The sequence below is a fragment of the Ursus americanus genome, chromosome 25 (genome assembly GCF_024610735.1).
Source record: "Ursus americanus isolate L20-20 chromosome 25, mUrsAme1.1.p, whole genome shotgun sequence".
Taxonomy (NCBI): domain Eukaryota; kingdom Metazoa; phylum Chordata; class Mammalia; order Carnivora; family Ursidae; genus Ursus; species Ursus americanus.
Genome location: NC_142151.1, coordinates 30,029,723 through 30,051,155, shown reverse-complemented (window position 1 = coordinate 30,051,155; position 21,433 = coordinate 30,029,723). Strand labels below are relative to the sequence as shown.

Below are 21,433 nucleotides of genomic sequence, written 5' to 3'. Positions count from 1 at the left end.
ATATGACGTTGTGCATAGAACAATCAACCTTAGTTAGGCAAGTCCTCTTTCAGTTTTCCTCAATGATCCATTTATTTGCAAAAGTTCTACAGATTCCACTCCAGTTTGTCTCTCTAAAGAAAGCAATGTCACCCACATTTGCAAAACAGCTAGCACATAGGCTGTCTGCCACACAGAAGCAAAAGTTTAAAAAAAATGTGAGATCCATAAGTTTAAACCAACATGGCACCCCACACTTTTTTAAAATCCTAATTTAATGTTTGCAAGTGCAATTCAATTGCAAAGTGCAATTCAATTACTGCACTTTGCAAGACAGTCTTTTAATTTAAAATGATGGTATTCTTAGTTACTTTTAATCCAAAATCTTGAAAAATTTTAAATATCTAACAATAGAGGACATGTTAGCTAAATTAGAGTACCACTTTTTAACAGAACCATCAGCTATTGAATTTTTATTAAGAATTTTCAGTAACAAGAAATAATTTAATGTTACATAGGAAGGGAGAAGCATGATTTAAAAAAATCAACATAAATAGGACCTCAGCTTCACAGAACAAAGAGGAAATACACATCAAAATGTTCGTTACACCCTGATCTTTATTTTCTTTCTTACTAACCAAGAATAATCTGTTTAAAATTGTTTTTCTGAATAAAGACATTCAGTGGCTTTTCAGTTAAAATTCAAAAGACCTCGAGAACATTATTCAGCCACAACGATAGAGGATCTAGTCAACTAGAATTCAGATTCTAGGATGTAACTTCAAGAAATCCTTAAACTTGCACATGACCTATGTACCTTGCTAATGTTTTAGAAGTCGAGGGAATTTTGTCCCCGAATAACTGATGACTAAGAGAATATTAAGTACACAAATAAGTTCTAAGAAATTGACTAAGGTATAGATTTTATGTATTAGAAACAGAAGGAAGAAAGAAATGGATATTAGAAATAGATGGCAAGAGGTTATAATAAAAAGTCTCAGAGAAGGGACAAGAGTTTCACTCAAAGCATAGCTCACATTCACCACTCTCAGGGAACACTGCTATGCTACGAATCCCAGGGAGAAAGGCCATTACCTCAAGGTATCATACAGGGACCACGAAAAACAGAAAAAGTACTTCATGCTAAAACCACACCATGAAACCATTCTAAACAAGAGCCATGATAATTTCAATAGTGACAGACATTACTTGTCATTAAGTAGTAATCAAAAAGACAAATCCCAGTTACGTCATCTACTCATACACTTTGTATATTCAAAAGTTTCAAACGCTTTTAACCTGAGATATCTCAGAAATAGAAATTGCAAAAACAACAATACTCACAGCCCCCCATAAAGGATTTTTTTCCAACAACATCCAGCAGTGCCTTTTACTCTTCTGATTAATCATACTTAATTCCTGCTTGTGGAAGAATTATTTGGATCTGTGATTTATGGGTAAAACCTACAGGTCTGTATTTAGACACCAGACGTGCACACATCTTCTGTCTGACATGGTGAAGAACTAACTAATGGGAAGTGCAGAGCTAGGTTTCATAACTCTTCTAGCACTGATGCAGCCTCAAAGATCTACGCAAGTATAGCATTTCAAAATTCCATGAAGGTATTTCAAAATGCAGTGAGATAGTTCTGTGGTACCGGGGTGGAATGGGAAGGATGAGGCCAATGGCATGTGATTTTACTGGGCTACAGCGTTTAGATTTATAACAAACAATCCTTTAAGAATAGGTTTTAAAGGGTCTTAGGATTTTTTTCACGTTCATCAGAAAGTCATAAGAAATGTTGAACAGCGAAACACAGTGAAAACAGTGTTTATGCTCTCCGTTTCCTGAGCAAAAGGGCCTTTACTTCCTTCCTAGGTTACCTAACAATGCCAAATAACTTCATAAAAACATCAGGATTTTAAAGGAGGAGAGGTACCAATGAGCAAATTTCTCATCCTTGCCATGTGTATCAGAGACTATTACTGATTGAAGCCAATGCTTTGGCTAATAAATCATAGACTTCTCAAAACACTTCATGGTTTATTATCATGTGGATTCAGCATATACATAATAATCCAAATGCTAATTTCCCTTTTATGTGATATTTAGATATTGTCAGAATCAAACTCTAATACTGAGACTCAGTTCACTTTTGCTATGTCACTTCTTCAAATTACTAGGTCTCTGAAAGAACGACAAATTGCAAATAGTGTATTACCTTAAAGAATTTGACAATACGTGAGGAAATTTTGATGGACAGAAAAAGCATTTAACGTAGCTTATGAACCAACAAGTGGAAGTATGAAGGAAACTACCTGGAGAAACTCACTAAAATCATGAAGTCCTAGAAATTTAGAAATCCTCCCATTGTATGGGTGAGAAAACTGAGGCCATGGGTGTCAAGGTAGATATAGCCATACTGATATATTAGGAAGACAAGGTATATACATTCCAGATCTTTTTTTTTTTTTAATTTTATTTATTGCGGGGGGGGGGGGCGGAGACAGAGAGAGAGAGAGAGAGTGAGCATGGGGTGGGAGGTGCAGAGTGAGAAGCAGGCTCTCCGCTAAGCAGAGAGCCCAATGCGGTGCTTGACCCCAGGGCTTGATCCCAGGACCCTGGGATCAGGACCCACGCCGAAGGCAGACACCCAACCTACTGAGCCACCCAAGTGCCCCTCCAGATCTTCTGACAGATTTTTTCCAGTATAATTTCCATAGCATTATATTTCTAAATTAGTTCTTACACATGTTGTTATCCACTAGAATCCTTTCAAGGAGTGGTGATTTTTAAGAGCTAGTAACCCCCATGCAACAATCTCTTGCTATCGATGAATGTTATTACCAGCTCTGAAAGTTGAGCTCTATGAAGTGAAAGGTATAGTAAAAGAGACAAGACATGTTCTGGTAGTGTGGATACCAACTAGCTGAGGGCTTCACCAACCCAAGCCACCATCCCCACCCAGATCAGCCACGGGCTGGCGTGTCCTCTGCAGTGTCCGGGTACGTTTTATACAGGAAGTGCTGGTGCATGTACTCAGGCTTCAGTGATGAAGTCAAATGAGGATGTCAGCATTTTTGGTTCCCTTCACACTGACCACATGCCAGTAAACTATTGGCTAAAACTGCAACTGTCCTCCTCCGCGACTGTGTCCCAGGGCCAGAAGGATCCTAATGAGTACGTGGGCTTCAGTTCTTGACCTCTTTTTCACTGTTTTAGCAGTGTGGTAAGCAAGGAAAAAGAAAATTCATATAAAATATTTCCTGATAATTTGACCCTGTATATTGTAGATTTTTATATGTCTTTATAAATAACTAAGCCTCTTCATCACTGTTCATTAAGACGCCATGTGGCCAAAGTTGTAGAAACAGGTTGCAAAAACTACACTGAAATAACATTTCTCTCGTAAATGTGTGGGCTTTTTTTTTTTTTTTCTCCAAGTTTGCTGCTTATATTTTGGTCTACTAGATTTTATAAGAACAGATATTTCTGCCTTGGCTTCAAATCAAGTGATTTGATTAGTTTAGTCATACTATATACATGAATTACATTTGAGAATGGCTTTAGAAACCGTATTAACCAGGGGCCCCTGGGTGGCACAGTTGTTGAGCGTCTGCCTTTGGCTCAGGGTGTGATCCCGGCGTTATGGGATCGAGCCCCACATCAGACTTCTCCGCTAGGAGCCTGCTTCTTCCTCTCCCACTCCCCCTGCTTGTGTTCCCTCTCTCGCTGGCTGTCTCTATCTCTGTCAAATAAATAAATAAAATCTTTAAAAAAAAATGTTTAAAAAAAAAAAAAAGAAACCATATTAACCAATCTGTTACAAAGCTAAAATTAGTACCCTACCTCTGAAAACATTACCTAAATATTTATCTAAAAATAAATCTTTAGAAAAGGAAAACAACAAAGCTATTTATCTGTTCCTAACGCCATCATTCTGTTCCATGTCTTGATAAAATTAACTACAGCTGTATACTTACGTGTCCTTCTCATGACAACCCTGACAAACAAAGGTCATTATAGCCCCGTTTTACAGACAGTGAAAGTGAGAACTCACGTGAGGCAGCTTTCTCAGAGACGAAGTGGCAGGGCTGTGACTCAAAGCCTACACTGTTGAACTTCAAAACCTGGTCTCTAAAATCCAAAATGTCTGCTTAGTCTCCCAAAGCTTTCTCAAAGTTATTAACCTTGGATACTTTCACTCTGAGTTTTCTTGTATTTAACCCCAAACTCAAAACCTGAAACGGTTTATACCTGGTAAACTTCTGCTTTCTACTCCATGTGATCTTTTCATAACCAAATTCCTCAAAACTTTGTATTTAATCTACTTGTAAACCAACAGTTTGACAAATAATCCTCCTTTTGTATAACTCACCCCTTAGTCCACCCAAACAATAGTAGTTTTAGCTTAGTTTGCTCATTGGTTATGAGAATGAGAAGAGTACATTTGTCAGTTTCTCAAGGCCACTTTGAGCCAGAAATATAATTCTGGTCTAAGGTCTGGTTGCTAAACCACGCTTCCTCTGCAATAGTAAGCTACTATTGGTAGGCTAGTCATGAAGAAACAAAAAAATAACAAGAAGTATGGGATATTTAAAATACTTTTGCTGATCTCTTTCTCCTAACTTGTTCCTCTCCTCTATTTTGCCCATTTCCATTGTGATTATGGAAAGAAACTACAACTGCTTTGGCAGATAAGGAAAACACTTTATTCCTATTTCAAATATGAAGCAAAGTTTCATTTCCTTTTCTTATTAAAATATGGGATATAGCCTCAAAAAGTACGATGCTTTCAAAAAGTGTCCTGTTAAATCCATTTCTACTATTTAAATTTTATTGGCACAGACCATTATCTTTTGATTTATAAATTTAAAAGAGTTCACTAAGAAATGTGTTGGTACCCATGTATATGGCAATCCGCACCGTCAACTGAATTTCTGCAGTGATGGAAATGTTCTGTATTTGTGTAATATTAAGGTAGTCACATGAGCACTTGAAACATGGCTTGTGCGACCAGGGAGCTAAAATTAATTTTATTTTAATTAATTTAAAATTTAAAAACAACCAGCGGGTAATGAACAGCATAGCTCTCAGGTCTGGGTGTCTTTTTAAATTTTTATTTTGAATTAATTATAGACTCACAGGAAATTGCAAAAATAGTACAGAGAGGTCCAGTTTCCCCTAATGATTACATCATATTATATAACCATAGTACAATCTCAAAACCAGGAAACTGACACTGGCATAATGTGTGTGTTTAGTTCTGTGCCACTTTATCACTTGTATAGACCTGTGTAAGCACAATCACAATCACGATACTGAAGGATTCCAGCATCACTAAGAGCTCCCTCATGCTACCCATTTCTAGTCATCAACACCTTTCTCTTCTTCCTAACCCCTGGCAGCCATTACTCTGTTCTGTTTCTATGATGTTGTCATTTACAGAACACTGTGTAAGTGGAATCACACAGTATGTGACTGTGACTCTGAGATTGGCTTTTTCCACTCAGTGTAATGCTCTCGAGTCCCTTTCAAGTGCTTGCATGTATCAACAGTCTGTTCCTTTTCTGTTGCTGAGTAGAATTTCATGGTGGTGGTACCACCGTGAGTTCAGCCATTCACATGTTAACGAACATCAAATTGTTAACAGTGTTTGACAACTACAAATAAAACTGCTATGAGCATTCTGTACAGGCTTAGTGTGGATCTAAGTTTTCATTTCTCTGGAATGAATGCTCGGAAGTATGACTGCCAGATTGTATGGTGAGTGTCCACACGTGCTTACTGCCATTGTTACCTGTATGCCTTCATGGTGTTTGCCCACTTTCTAATTAGGTTGTTAGGGTCTTTCTTTCTTTCTCTCTTTAACTCTTTCTCTCCCTCTCTCACTTTTTTTTTTTCCATTCAGTTTTGAGAGTTCTTTATATATTCTAAATAGAGTTCTTTGTCAAATATAGGGTTTTCAATTTTTTTTCCAGTCTACAGCTTGTCTTTTTGCCCTTTTAACAGTCACACAGCCAAAAGATTTAAACTTTGATGAAGTCCCATTTATCATTTTTTTTTTTCTTTTATGATTTTCGTGCTTTTGGTGTCATGGCTAAGAACTTTTTGGTAAGCTCTAGGTCTAGAAGATTTTCTCCTAGCTTTTCTTTAAAAAGTTTTACAGTTTTATCTTTTACATTTAAATTGATGACCTATTTTGAGTTAATTTGTGTATACTCTAAGGTTTAGGTGGAAGTTCATTTGGGGGGGGTACATAGATATCCAACTGCTCTAACACCATTTGTTAAAAAGATTTGCTGTATTTGCTCCTTTGTCAAGAATCGGTTGGCTCCACTTGCGCGGGGCTAATTCTGGGTTCTCAGTTCTGTGGCACTGGCCTATTTGTCTGTCCCTCTGGCAGTACCATCGCCTTGGTTGCCATAGCTATATCATGTCTTAAAATTAGAGTGATTTTCCCAACATTATGCTTCTTTTTCAAAAATGTTTTTTTAGCTGTTTTGGTTACTTTGCCTTTCCACATAAATTTTAGAATAATCTTATCTATACCTACAAAAAATCTGGCTAGAATTTTAACAGGAACGTTGTGAAACCCATACATCAATTTGGGAGAACGGTCATCGTCACTGTATTGAGAGTACACAGTATCTCTCTCCATTTATTTAGATTTTTATTTCTTTCATCAGCACTTTGTAGTTTTCATGAGTATATCTTTTAAGAGCAGCCCAATGACCTAGAAATAGCTTATAAATGCCACCAAAATAAAAAGCAATAGTCTAAACAGGTTTTGGAAGTCAAAGTGATCTGGGCTAACTAAAGTTAAAAATAAAGAATCACACAAACACAAGTATATTCATTTGGGGCAAACAAGCAGATTTTGCTGAAAGACTGGCTTCCCAACATTTACAAAGAAATAAAAGGGCACTACAGTTAATTCTGCAATTAAAACAGCACACAGAACACATTGGAAGTTTAAAGGATGGAGTACATACCTTCCCATTATAGGTAGCACTTCTTCCCTTTTTTGATTTTATTTTTTTCTATGTATCAAAGATGTGCGTTACACGTGAAATAACAGTGCAAGACGGGGGCTCTAAATTACATATTTGCAAAGGTCCGTTCCAAGTCCTATAGTATTTCATTAATTTTATTTTTGAAAAGTGATAGAAAGTAATGCTTTTTGAATGCTGCTGCTTAGATATCTACAGAGGGCGGGTCAAGTGGAAAAAATTCTGTTGGATAGTAAATGTATGTAACTATTTGGACAATCTATGAAAGCTGCAGGGAAAAGTGAGATAGAAGAAAATTTTGAAGAGATTAAAATTATTTAGCCCAGAAATGAGAATTCTGTGAAAATACCTGTAAGGCAATTAGGAAGTTATGTACCTACCCAAGGGAAATGAACAACTTAAAAATATACACAAGAATACATTCTTAATAACTGGAGTTCAAAATAGTGAGAACACAGTATGTTGCACAAACCCTGAAATAAGTAAGGTCCTATTCACGATGAGTATAACCGTGAAGTACAGCTGTGAAGGTAGGAGAGCACCAAGATGATTCAGAGACCATCAACATTCTGCAAGCAAAAAACCATGCCCAGGTTTCAAAGCTGACTGAGAAAGAAGAATCTGAAGACTGGAGACTAAGAAACAACAGTGACTATTTCCTGCCTACCTCTGTGTCTCCTAGAATGCTCTATCAGTTCACACACAATAATTGCTTGATGGGCTGATGAGTACCTAGGATATCCCAAAGCAAATGGAATTATCACTGGTGGAGAAACAGAGGAAGACAATTCTGAAAACCAAGAGCTTGGGCATCATTTTCTAAACTGTTGGTCGTGATTATCATGCCAGGGAAGTTGGACAGCTAGAAGGATTCTTCTACAGACTCAAATACATGTATCATGGTCATCTTGTCCACACTATCCATAATCTCACTCCAGAATGGGTTACTGCATCAGACTGGACAAGGTGTGAGGAGAACAAAGAAGAAAAAAACAAACAGAAGAACCAAGGAGAGGGGGGGGGAAAAAGAGGAAGTGCATTATTAGTCAGCTTGACAACTACTTAGATGTAGGAGAGTAAAAACTAGTAAGGGAAAGTAAGGGAAACTAGTGCTGCCCCAAACATTTTTACAAATGCTCAAATTAAAGAAAAAAATATTCAAGTTATTTTATGTTTAACAACAGCAGTACTATCACGATAACGTATAACCAAAACCAAAAGCATTCAAATGTTCGATTCCAAGCTAAAAATAGGAACTAAAGGTCAAAGATCTAACACCAGATTCTTTCAATTTTAAAGCTACAAGCTGTATTTAAACTCTCGAATCACTATTGTAATAAAGCACTGTTTTATTATTTTTTTAAAATAGAGGTCCAGTTTGCATAGAGAAAAATCTACTAACATAATTGCTTGACAAATTCGGGAGGCCATTTACTAGCCTATATGAGCAAACCTAATACATGATTCGGGTGAATAAACAAAATCAGAGGCCTCTTCTGCCAGCTGTTTTGTCCTCTTACCAATCGAAACAGCTGCGCACAAAAGTTCCAAATGGTAGAAAATCTTGGGACTCTTTCATGCCATTAGTCACTTCTGCCTTTACCACAATCATTTCTACAATGCACCCAGAATCTGCCTTTCATTGTTCCCAATTCCCGAACAGCATTTAGTCCCCATTATAAGAAGGAAAGTCTGTAGAAGGGGGTTATTTCTCTACCTTTGGTAATATATAAGGCAATCTTTACTAAAAATAACCAGTTCCGTTTTCAGACCATTAAAATCATTAAATGATTAAAATCATGAATGCATTCAGACATCCCTGTCACATTCAAATGTGGACAACAAAGGTGCTTAAGACTATATTCTGTTAATGAGGAATTTAAATTTAATTCTACCAAAAAAAAGTGACTTTTGTTTACCAGTGAAATGCAACATTTAAAATTTCTACAACAGATACTGAGAGGCTCTTTATATGTAAATGTTTCTTTTAACCTCCTTCCAGAGCTTGAACCTTTCTCCAACTAATAAACAGTTACTAGTCATCAACTTATAACTTATGCCAAGTGCCTTTTCAGTACTACAAAAACCAAAACCAAAACCAAAACCCCAAAAACAAAACCCAAAAATATCTCTAACAGATTACAGTGGGTTAATGACAGCCACAAATTCTTTGCCACTATTCCCACACCAAGGGGTGGGGTCTATTTCTCCTCCTCCTTGAATGACTATCCAACAGAAAACAGCAGAAATGACATTGCACCAGTTCTGAGCTAAATCTTTAAGAAGCCTGGCAATTTGTTTCCTTTTTGGAGTCCAGCTGCCATGTTATGAAAACATCCAAATAGCTACACGCATGAGAAAGGCCTACAAGGCCCAGCTGATGACTCCAGCTCTCCAGCTAAAATCACAGTGGACAGCCCCAAGCTGCCAGACCTGCAAGTGAGCTACCTGGAAAGAAATCTTACAGCCCTAATCAAGCCATCCCAGCAGACAGCACACACACCAGAAATGAGCCATCCTTACCAAACCCTGGCCAGATCCCAAAGTTGTGAGCAAGAAAATTGTTTGTTAAGATTTATTTATTTGACAGAGAGATCATAAGCAGGCAGAGAGAGAGGGGGAAGCAGGCTCCCTGCTGAGCAGAGAGCCAGATGTGGGGCTTGATGCCAGGACCCTGGGATCATGACCTGAGCCAAAACCAGACGCTTAACCGACTGAACCACCCAGGCGCACAGAAAATAGTTGTTGTCTTAAGCCACTAAATTTGGGGATGATTTGTTAGGTAGCAATAGACAACCAAAACAAAGGCATTTGGAACCAGAAGAGGGGCTGGAACAAAAACCTAAAATATATACAGGCTTTGGGTCCGGGTGGTGGGCAGAAGTTATAAGAATCTCGAGGAGACAGTTAATAAAAATCTGAAAAAGTAAAGAAATGTGACCGGTGGCTGAAGAAAGGGAACCTACATCACGTGCAGGCAGAATACTTGGCAAACCCAAAGCGTGCAGTAACATGGAAATGGAAAGGGCACCTAATGAACTCACGGATCTAAGGATAATTTCAGGAAGAAGGCTGAAAGTACCAAATGGTTCGTGTTAGCCACCTATGATACAATATGGGAGTAGTGAAATGAACTAAAAAAGGGGACAGTTTGGTTCCTTTTCGAGTAGAATTTAGAGGAAATAAAAAGGAGCCGGACTTGTTGGCTTCAAAAATAAAGCCATTCCTCATTTCAGCATCTTAGCAAAAAGCAAGCTCAAAGTAAGACATGGCTCAAGGCAAATATCACATCCTGTAGTGGCAGTAAAATGTGGCCTCAAAACCTTTGTTGAGCCCTCAAAGATTTTAGGTGGTTGGTTCCTCACAGACTATGTTAGACCAGTAGTTCTAAAACTCCGTGTGCACCAAACTCAGCTGGGGTTGAGGGGGATGGTGTTAAAACCCAGACTGCTTCATCTGTTTGATTCAGTTTGATTCAGCAGGTCTGTATGGGGTCTGACCTGAGTTCCCAGGTGACGCTAGCGCTGCTGGTACAGAGACCATACTGCAAATCACAGTGCTAGACCAAAGGCTTTGCAGGATTTTAAGTGTATCTTAAGAACCATCTCCACTAGACAGAAGAGTTTTTAAGAATTTTTTTTAAAGATTGTATTTATTTATTTGAGAGAGAGAGAGAATGCGTACAAATGGGGGAGAGGGGGAGGGGCAGAGAGAGAGAAAAGCAGACTCCCCTCTGAGCAGCACCCAGGACCCCCAGATAATGAACTGAACCAAAGGCAGGCACTTAAACCAACTGAGCCACGCAGGTGCCCTGAGCTCGTAAGAATCTTAATGGTATTTTCACATAATGCCCTGACTTAAAGGCAGTTCAAGGTAGAGCCCTGTCTCAAAGAGATTTGTGGGAATGGTTTTAATCCAATGTTGTGAACCCTAAAGAAATCCATGGGAATACTCATAAAAACTCTAAAAACATATCAATGGAAAGACCATCAATCTGAACTAAAAAAACAAAGTTCAAAAAGAAAAATACTAGGGCCCTTATTCAGACAGGAAGAGGCTACAAACATAAGTCATTTCTTATGGAAAAGTAAGATTCAGAGGACACAAGTAAGAGGCTAGAGAGTAGAGACAAGAGCCACGAAGACCCACCCAGATTATAAACTAGTCCCAGGGAGTTTGGGTGGCTCAGTCAGTTGAGCATCCGACTCTTGATTTCAGCTCAGGTAAATAATCTTGGGGTTGTGAGACTGAACCCTGCATCAGGCATTGTGCTGGGTGTGGAGCCTGCTTGGGATTCTCTCTCTCCCTCTGCTCCTCCCCACCCCCCTAAAAAAACCCAAAAAACAAAAGCAAAAAAACTAGTCCCTGAACAAGTAACTATTGACATTTACCTAGCTGGATTTTAGACTGTTGTGGACCAGGGATTACTAGGTGTCTCCTACTTCTCCCTTACATTTTTTAAAAAAATGAGTTCTATTGTGCTATAAGTCACATACCATACAATTTACCCGGTTTGCAACTCAGAGGTTTTCAGTATATTCACAGATACAATCAGATAGCTTTAAAACATTTCCATCACCTCAAAAACAAACCTATACCCTTAGTTATCATCCCCATACTCCTATGCCACTAAGAAGCTGCTAAACTACTTTGTAGATTTACCTATTAAGGACATTTCATACAAACAGAGTCATACAATATGTGCTCTCTGTGACTAGCTTCTTGTGCCTAGCATATTTTCAAGGCTTATCCATGTTGCGGTATATATTAGTACTTCATTCCACTGCACAGATATACTAGATTTTATGTTTCTATTTATCAGTTGATAGATACTTGAGTTGGTTCCACCTTTTGGCTATTGTAATGTTGCTATGTTGTATTCATGTACAAGTTTTGGGTGGGCATATTTTTTCCTTTGTCTTACGTATACACTTAAGAAAGGTATTGCCAGGTCAAATGGTAACTCTATGTTTAACCTTTTATGGAACTGTTTCCAAAGTGATGGCACCGTTTTACATTCCCACCAGCAGTATATCAGTGTTGTGACTTCTCCACAGCCTCTGATACCTTTTTGAAGGAGGCTGTCTATTGCAATTTTCCTGTCCCTGCCTTGCCATTGTATGTTGGGTGGGGGGAGGACAGCAAATAATTTGTGCCTTTAGTTCACAGGTATTTGGTTTGAGATTAGCCATACCCAAAGGGCCTCATCTGCACCTGGACCTGATTAAACGAGCTCCTGGACTCAAGCTAACATAGCAACGGAGTGAGGCTTGTGGGGCTCTTGTGTGTGGGCGAGTGCAGTCTGCATGTGTGAGCGGCCAGCGAGCACACTGTGCTAAGTGGTCATTCTGGTGATCACCTCCAATGAACCACACTTGTGGGTATTCACGTCCTTGTATAGTCCCTTCCCACAGGGACGCTGGGCCAGGCCTATTACTGCCTAAACCCTTTGAATATGGCAGGAATGATGCAGTGCCAGTTCTGGGCCTAGCCCTTTACTGGCTGGGCAACATCTACCTCTTCATTTTGGAACCCAGACACCACAACGGTACCTAAGCAGCCACTGAGTCCCAGCTCCCAAGCAAGCCTCAGAGGACCACAGCCATCCCAGCATCCAACTGACACCACATAGAACAGAACCTCCTGGTCGAATCACTGAATCAGGAGATAAGTTGCTGTTTTAGACTATCAGGTTTTGGGGTGGTTTATTACACGGCCATAAATAACCCGGACAGGTTGCTTTTAGTGGTATCAGTGGTACCAGAAGCTTCGCTTCTCTCTAGTCACACTAGGCTCCTTAATTGTGAAGAACTGCAATGTGCGGTAAACTTCTGTTCCCTCTAAAAATTTAACTTATTGTACCCAGGATCAATTCAACAATCATTTGAGCAAAAGGAATATACCTTCTAGGTCTCAGAAGACTTTTCATGGAGTCTGTGTTAGAGTCCAAGTCACTAAGAGTGACAAAAACTTGAAAGTTTCCATTTTCGGTAGAAAGCAATGAGCAGCTACACAAGGCATGACAGAGGCCCGGCTGGGGATGGGAATCTCAGCATTAGCGGACGTCTCTTGGTGCCCAGGGAGGCACACCAAGAGCACAGACAAACCTGAGGAAAGGCCCTGCGTATCAGATGCATTCACCACGGGAATTCAGAAGAGAGGCAGGGGACACACAGATACCAAGCAGTCTGTGGTGACAGCCAGGGAATCCTCCAGGCACAGGGTTAAGATAGCAGGGCTTCTGAAGCCCGTTGTTATGGCAACAGGCGAAGACTTTTTTTTTTTTTAAACGTTGGTAACACCAGTAAGAATTTCTCAACTCTGCTTTCTCTAATGCTGACACAGCTGCTGTCCTTCTGCTTAGCTCCTCTAGATTTAAAAGGGTGGCTGCCCCAGTCACCCCTGTCTTTCAGCTTATCTTAGGGATGGTCCTGATGGCATGCAAGGATCTCGGAGGCTTTCTGCATCTCGAGAATACAGACAATATAAATCCCTCATAATACAGAATTATTCTAACTTTCACAGGCTAATGCTTAGAAAAGGTCCAGACACATAGTCAACTCTCAATATATCACACTATCAAAATATTTCATGTGGTAACTTCATTCAATTGTAAGTGCATCTGCCCTAAAAACAATGATCTTCAAGGAAAAAAAAATAACTGTATCGACTCACAAGTCTATTAATAGAGAACAGGTTTAAACAAACTATAGTACAGTGAAATACTATGCTAACTTGAATAATAAAAGGAAGAGGACTTTGAAAAATTCGATGTGGAAAATTTCCAAAACATATCAATGAAAAACCAAGTTGAAAGAACGTATAATCCCATTTTTAAAATAAGTCTATACTGCTTATATATGCACAGAGAAAAATCTGGTAGAAACCACCAGACTAACTAGACACCACAATTTGGGTGAGAATTTCACTTTCTACAGAATATATTACTATAATATTTGGTTTTTTAATAGTAAGCACATGACTCGTATCATCAGAAAAACATGAATAGAAAGGCACACAGAGCCTTCTTAAAAACCAGCACTCTTTTACCTGAATCTATTCACGTGGTCTTCAGCATTCACTTCTCTTTAGCACTCAGAGTGGCTCATGTCTGTTTTTAGAACAGTATCAGGAGCGGCTCTATGACCTATTTCCTGTATGGGGCAGCTATTTTTAATTAATGAACATTTCGTTGTAAGAGTTCACTGGAAAATAAAACCACCACCATTTCTGCAAGTCAAACGAAAGAAAGGCTTACTCTCTAGAGTAAAATGGAAGATTTCAATTATAAAAACATACTCTAAAAGGTATTAGATGGTACATAATATTGGGTATTAAGCACTTCATTTCCATTGTGATACTAAGATTCATCTCATTTAAAAATTTCTCAAGGGAATCTAAAACTTTTATTTACTTCATTTCTCCTAAGGAAAAAAAAAAATAATACAGCATTCTTCATTTCACCAGCACTCAAATGTGAGCTGTAGAGAACATCAGAAGTGAGAGAAAAAAGAGAATGAATACAGAAAGAGACTAAAGCTCTCCAAACATTTACTGAGCAAGTAGGTGCAAAGCACTGTTCTACACTAACGAGAAGAATTAAAACTGTGGTTGCTCTATCTGTAAGTGTGTTAGCAGCAAAATCACCCCTTCCTCATCATGAGATTCTCCCAAGGTTTATGAGACAACATCGCCCAGAAGACAGCTGCTATGTAAACAAGGTGTTTTTCTCTATGCAGTTCTTCAACCCGTGGCCTCGCAGCACCACTAAGGAGTCCTCTCAGGGAGCCAGCAGCAGGGCCAGCAGGTAAGAATGACGTAGCAGAACCAGAGTTCCAAAGGCCCCACCGAGCCACTCCTCCCCAGAATGAAGACGGGATTTTCCTGCAGATCTAAGAGAAGGTTTTACGATGCAGGCCCTGACACACACACTGTGTATGGTGATGTGCAGTCCGGTCACAAAAACAAGGGTTTATTGTTCTCCTGCCAAACTGTACTCCTCGTGACAGGTGGCGATACACCCATTTACACTTAACTCTACCCACACCCTCTCCACTCACCACTTCCTTAAATTCCTTGCATTTGTAAACTAGGACACAATTTTTTAAAAAGATTTTATTTATTTATCTGACAACCAGAGACAGAGAGCTCACAAGCAGGGGGAACAGCAGAGGGACAGGGAGAAGCAGGCTCCCCGTTAAGCAGAGAGCCTGACATGGGGCTCAATCCCAGGACCCTGGGATCATGACCCGAGCCAAAGGTAGATGCTTAACCGACTGAGCCACCCAGGCACCCCTATCACACAATTTTAAAAGTACCTTCTTACCTGTTAATTTGATTCAAACAGGTTATAGAATTTCTACCTAATACACTGAACAAAAAGTGCTGGCATTTAAGAGATGTTCTGAGGATGAGGTGGTAAGGGCCCTAATGTCCTATGAAGGCCTTGCCTATCGCACACTCCACAGACGGGAGAGTGTTTTTGGATAAGATTAACATCTAAATCAGTGAATTCTGAGTAAACAGATTGCCCTCCATAGGTAGGCCTCATCCAATCAGCTGACAGCCAGATAGAAAAACAACAACAAAAAACTCAGCCTTCCCAAGAGAGAAGTTTCCAGCAGACTGTCTTCAGACGTCATCTACACCACTGCTTCTCCCGGGTCTTAAGCCTGCTGATTTGGACTTGCCAGACTCCATAAACACATGAGCCAATTCCTTATGATACATGTGCACACATACACATGCCCACACACCCCACTGGTTTTGTTTCTCTGGAAAATCCTAAATATGGGGATCCCCTTTGGGACACCATAGCCTGGCTACCGGCAGTTTAATATCTAGATAGGAAGAGTCATTCCATGAGGGGAAAATGGCTTCTCCTGACCAGAACATGCCTAACCCTCTTCCAATCCTGGTGCTCTCCAGCAAATCGTGCTGTTTAGGAATACACGAACATGCCTGGAATATGGATATAGCTAGGCATACCTTATTACCCCTTACTTACTAGATTCCTAAGAAGAGAAAGAGTCCTGAAGGCAGCTTATACTCTGCTCAAAGCTTCAAAACACAAATATAAAAAAATCACATAATTAGGTAAATTGGCCTCAGCAATGACCTGCTGAGGCCACGTGGAAATGAAAGGAAAACGGGAAGTAGAGACAACAGACACGGGTAGAAAGTACACTGATCTTGGTTTTGGAACACCACACACATTTTTCTCCTTACAAATGACTGAATTATTCATGCTTGCCTCAAAATACCTCAGTATTACCAAATATCAACCTAAATAGTTACGGAACTTCTCTACCCAGTTCTCACTCCCTCCACCAACATTTGCCTGCTTAAGCAAATGACCCACTGTAAACATACCACCTGTGGTTATGCTTCACTCTAACTTCCCCCACTACCGTCAGCCTTCTCTCGTCTTGCTGCTGTCTAATGTGGCCTGCCCCCACTGAGCAGCGGCACCCACAGGGCACCCCTGTACATCCATTCTCTGACCACTGAAACTGCTACTTCTCCTCTCTCCTTACAGCTCCTCCCAACTCATCTTCCCATGAAAGTGGTACCTGCAGCCTTCCCTGACAGTTTCCATGTTGGAAGAAAAGTAACCAACATTTTTAAGTATTTCTTGCATCTAAACTTCTTAAACCTATACTTTCTAGCACTTTCTACTGTCTTTACCTCCTCATCGCCTCTCGTTTCCATAGTCTATCCTGCTCTAGGACCACTATACCACTCTAGTTTTTAATCCTGATCACAAATTGAAGTTGTAGGCAGAATAGATATTATACACAATTTAGAGATGAGGACAAAAAGGTAAAAAAGAGATGAAATGACTTGTACAAGTTCAGACTCTAAATTAATAAAACTCCAAATTAGGACCCATTTTTCTATTAACTTAGTTTAATTTCTTTTACACAAGGAGGCTATATAACACTTACCCAAAGCATTAAATCTCAAGTCAGATTATACCTGCCCTACCACTTATTACAATATAACTCTCAATTAAATTTATGAAGCTATTAGTTTATTAGCCTTGGTTTCCTCATGTGTTAAAACCAGAATAGTATTGACCTTCACTTGGGTTTTGAGGAGATTTCATAAGATAAAATGGGTAAAACCTCTGACACAGCCTGACACATAGGAAACTACTAATAAACTTTATCCATTCTTATTGTTTTATAACTGAATCAGCCTTTCAATGGTTATGATATATATGCCCTACTCACACTTATCCTTTTTCTTAGATCTTTTATAGAATCATGAATTTCAGCTAAAGGAGACCAAGCACATTTAAAAACCACTGATAAACCCAGTGTTTATTTACATAACATGCTTTATTGGGTCACATGCATGTAAGTGCTTAGCAAAAGCTTTAAAAGAAAGTTGGGGTGGGGGCACCTGGGTGGCTCAGTTGGTTAAGTGTCTGACTCTTGATCCCAGCTCAAGTCTTGATCTCAGGGTTGTGAGTTCATAGCCTTATGCTGGGCTCCACACCAGGCATGGAACCTACTTAAAAAAAAAAAAGCTGGGACAGAAAGGAAAAATCACAACTCCAATAACATTTCTACCTGTTGAGTTGGCTGCTTATTGGCTATGTGGAATAGTAGTGCAGAACTTGATTTTTCTGTCATGGGGTCACTTTATAGGACATTGACCAAACACAGTCTTGATACGGCTACATTCTAAACTTAAATGGAAGTACATTGCAGGGTGCTCTTCCTCTGCCATTTAGACCTTGGGCCTTTACCCAAAACATTCAATTACTCTGCCCACATGGCTTAGTGCTTCTCCAAAGAACTCGGCAGGTGGTCAGAAGATCCGAGTTCTCATTTAAATTCTCACATAACCTTTCCAGACCTCAATATTGCCAACGATGATACTACTGGCCCCCTTACTGTACAGGTTTTTCAGCACAAAAACAGTCAAGACAAACCATAAAACACAGGCACAGGCTTCCCAGTTTGCTGCACAGAGGGAAATAATCGCCTGTGGGGCCAGTATCAATGTTCCTCCCAGTGAAGGCATCTTAAATATCTGAAGTACAAAGTCTTCAAGTACAACGTAAGAATGGGTTACTTGCCTTTAAACAATGATAGATGAGGGATACTTTCTTGTGCTATGTTAACTTGTCTCCCAAAGAATTAGCATTTTAATTTGTATTTAATCCACAAAATACTTTTGACACTGACATTTCCAATTTCATATTATAGGTTTTGGTATCAAGATTTTTAGTAATAAGGCAGACCCGGGTTGACGCTTTACCAGCATCTCCTCTACTAGTTATGAGACTTCGAGGAAGCTAACTAACCTTGTAGATCCCTGGGTTTTGTTCGGTTTTTGGTACTGGTAGTCACATTGAACAAAGAAGACAATTTCATATTTTCTCTCACGGGATTATGAGGAGCAAATGAGGCCACACCCACCACGTTATGAACCAGGGAGCACCAGTCAACACCGCTGCCTACTCCATCAGCGGTTGACGTGCACTCTGTTTCCGTCACACCTGAATTTCCAAAGCTTTCTCAAGTGGATTTGCTAGGTGACGGGAGTTAACACAAGCCTGCTGATTCAAGAACTGCAAGAAATACGTTTAAAACCTACCCACAGAAGAAATACAGGGTGAGTAAAAGTTTTAGCAAGACTGTTAGCTGTGATTCACAGTACCTATATTGCATTTTCTTTCTGTTCTCACTGCCTTGAATCATAGCTCTGGAACGAGTACGCGTAGGGAGAGCTGATAAAAATGACAAAGCCCCATTTGAAGCTCCAAGGTCTACGACCCAAACTTGCATGTTTCAAGCTCCTCTTCTGTAGGAGTGCTGACAATACCGACTCCATCTTGGGCCTCCATCTTGTTCGTGTTTGCTCAATTACCTCTCTTGGGGCTACTTGTCCTGGGTTCCTTGGAGATTAATATACATACCTTAGAGATGTCTGCCAAGACTGGGAAGGATTGTTTTGGTCTCCCAAGAATCTGTTAGAAATAACAGTCTTCTTTCTTTCCTGAAGCACAGGTGGTGCCACAAGATCTAATTAAAGGGTAGCTGTCAACTGGGTGCATTCGAGCCCTTTGAGGTGGATGTGAACCCTTGGGACTCACTACAGTGCCCTTCCGCGTGTCCCGTCGCTCTATAAAATCTGTGGACTAGGGTCTGGACTTTGTGAGAACAGCTATGCAGCTGCCATAGGTCTTCCTCAGCCCGATCCCCCGCATCAGTCAGTGACCCTGAATAAGACTCCGTGTAAACTTCTATGGAGCGGCTTTCTTCATTTTCTGGTCTCAAAGTGTCTTCTCAGTTTGGGGGACACTTTACTGTCCCTTCCCCACCTTCTAAAAACATTCTCATTTTTAATCTGGCCCTGGATATTGCCAATCCGCCAAAAAAGAATGTTTTCTCATCATCTTTTTCTCTAAGGCATAAGATTTTTCAAACAGTGGTCTCATTCTATTAGCGGGTCTGACAGAAAATGCAGTTCTGTACGCACACAGAAAGGATAAGTTTTATTCCAGATGCACACATGCGTGTACACCATAGTGTTATACTGGGTTGTGGTTCATAAGTTTGAAAACCACTATTCAAAAGCACAGTTCCTGACTGCTCTCCTTTGGAAACTAAGTAACTGATGGTAACACTACGTTTTAAAAGGTCATTGCTATCACAAAAGACAGTTTAAAAGGCCGGACTGTTAAGAAGAAACTTCTCCCTCGTACTTTAGCATGTTGGTCCAACTGATCACTAATAGGTCCAAATAACTGATATATCTTCAAGTCAAGAGACAGATATGAAAAGAAACATTAGGGAGAGGGCAGGTACAGAGGAAAAAACATTCATTAATTCCAGGTATGGTGTTAGATTACGCACAAGGCACATACTTAGACTTCCCCCTTACATCCTCCCAATCCTGTAAGTATCATGAGGCGGTAGCTACACTTCATAGTTCCGCATTTTAGGTGGTCCTAATGAAGGTCATTTTCGTATAGTCGCAGGACTGACAAGTTTGGTCATGACCACCCATGGACCAGCAGTGCCTGGTTCGGGCAGGATAGGGCCTACCTTCAGGATTATGGATAACCAGAAGGTACAATTTAGAACATCCTCCTGTCTCTAGCTTTTTCTGTGAATAGACAGCACTTATAACAATAGCTTACTTGGCACAGAACTGGAACTCGGTGAGCAGGAACAGCCAGTGACTTGCTGTAAGATCTTGGGAAAGTTGACTTCTCCACGGACCTCTATTTGGGTATCTACAAAGTAAGTATAACAGTGTCTTAACTCCCTGATCACAGAACTTTGCAAGTTTTTGACAGCTAAGATTTTATGATTTGTGCCTTTAAGAGGACACAGTCTAAGTCATAAATGCCATCACCAGAAACTTTATCAGAATTAAAATAAGGACAGAATTAAAATAAGTAGCAGAGACATAAACTCCAGGGCACAAATTCTTTCCCTTGAGACATCCTGACTGGCTGCGCGGCCCTCTCCCACCCTCGCAGGTAGGGCTGACCTGGCTTCCTAACCTTACAGGTCTGTCTAGGACTCTTGCCTGTCCTGCCACCTAGTGGCACCAAGGATTCACATGACCAGAGCAAAAGACTCCTTGTGTTCAAGAGCCCTTCCCTCAGCCAATCAAGTTTTTTCCTCAGTCCCCTGCTGACACCAAGCCTTTCCCCTTGGCCCCTAGCCTTTGGAGCTCACAAAGCCTGTCTTCATTAGGACAAACGTCACTTCCAGAGGAGCCATCAATTGAGAAGCCACTGTATTTGCTACCATTTGTTTAAATGGTAAAACATACAGATGGGATTTGAGAGACTTAAAGACCCATACACGTAGAAAATGATCTCTACTCAGAAATTATCCATCTGTTAGATTCAAGTGCTGTGCTACACAACTCTGGGTTCCCGAAGGGGCATTCACAAGCTAGCCTATATGAATGGCACCGCACAGACCATTCACATATGACCAAGGGCCCTCATGAGACTCACCACTACTAAATACATCAAAGCTTGCTAACCAAAACTTAGCACAACTCCCTCTTACTTCTCTCTTTGCATCAGGAGCCACCTGGCCTATATGCAAAGCTAAGCTCCAGAAACACATACTTATTAAAAAAAAAAAAATCTTCAAACCAACCCTTCCTTAATAGCCCTTATTATTACGGGGTCAAATGGCCTCTAGCTCTCTACAGCTCTTGTCAGCTCCCACTTACACTCAAAACAGAAAAACTCTCTGTGGGGGGTGGGCAAGTAGGTGAAGGGGATTAGGAGGTACCAACTTCCAGTTATAAAATAAGTCATGGGGATGAAAAGTACAGCACAGGAAATATAGTCAACAATATTGTAATAATGTTGTATGGTGACAGATGGTAACTACAATTACGGCGAGCATGGAGTAATATACAGAGTTGCCGAATCACTATGTCATATACCCGA

At 40.1% G+C, this 21,433-nt stretch overlaps 1 protein-coding gene across 3 annotated transcripts in view; it reads right to left on the bottom strand.

Moving 5' to 3' along the window:
• FGD4 (FYVE, RhoGEF and PH domain containing 4) overlaps positions 1-21,433 on the bottom strand; it is a 198,789-nt gene that overhangs the window by 129,425 nt on the left and 47,931 nt on the right. The window contains exon 2 of one of the 3 annotated variants that reach the window (XM_087855765.1): positions 20,153-20,248. The exons of 1 other annotated variant lie outside the window; for it this stretch is intronic. In XM_087855765.1, the coding sequence (XP_087711891.1) occupies positions 20,153-20,248 (96 nt within the window). Of the gene's footprint in view, positions 1-1,323; positions 12,848-20,152; positions 20,249-21,433 lie in introns of those variants that run through there. One more of the 3 variants, XM_087855768.1, reaches the window with a different exon arrangement.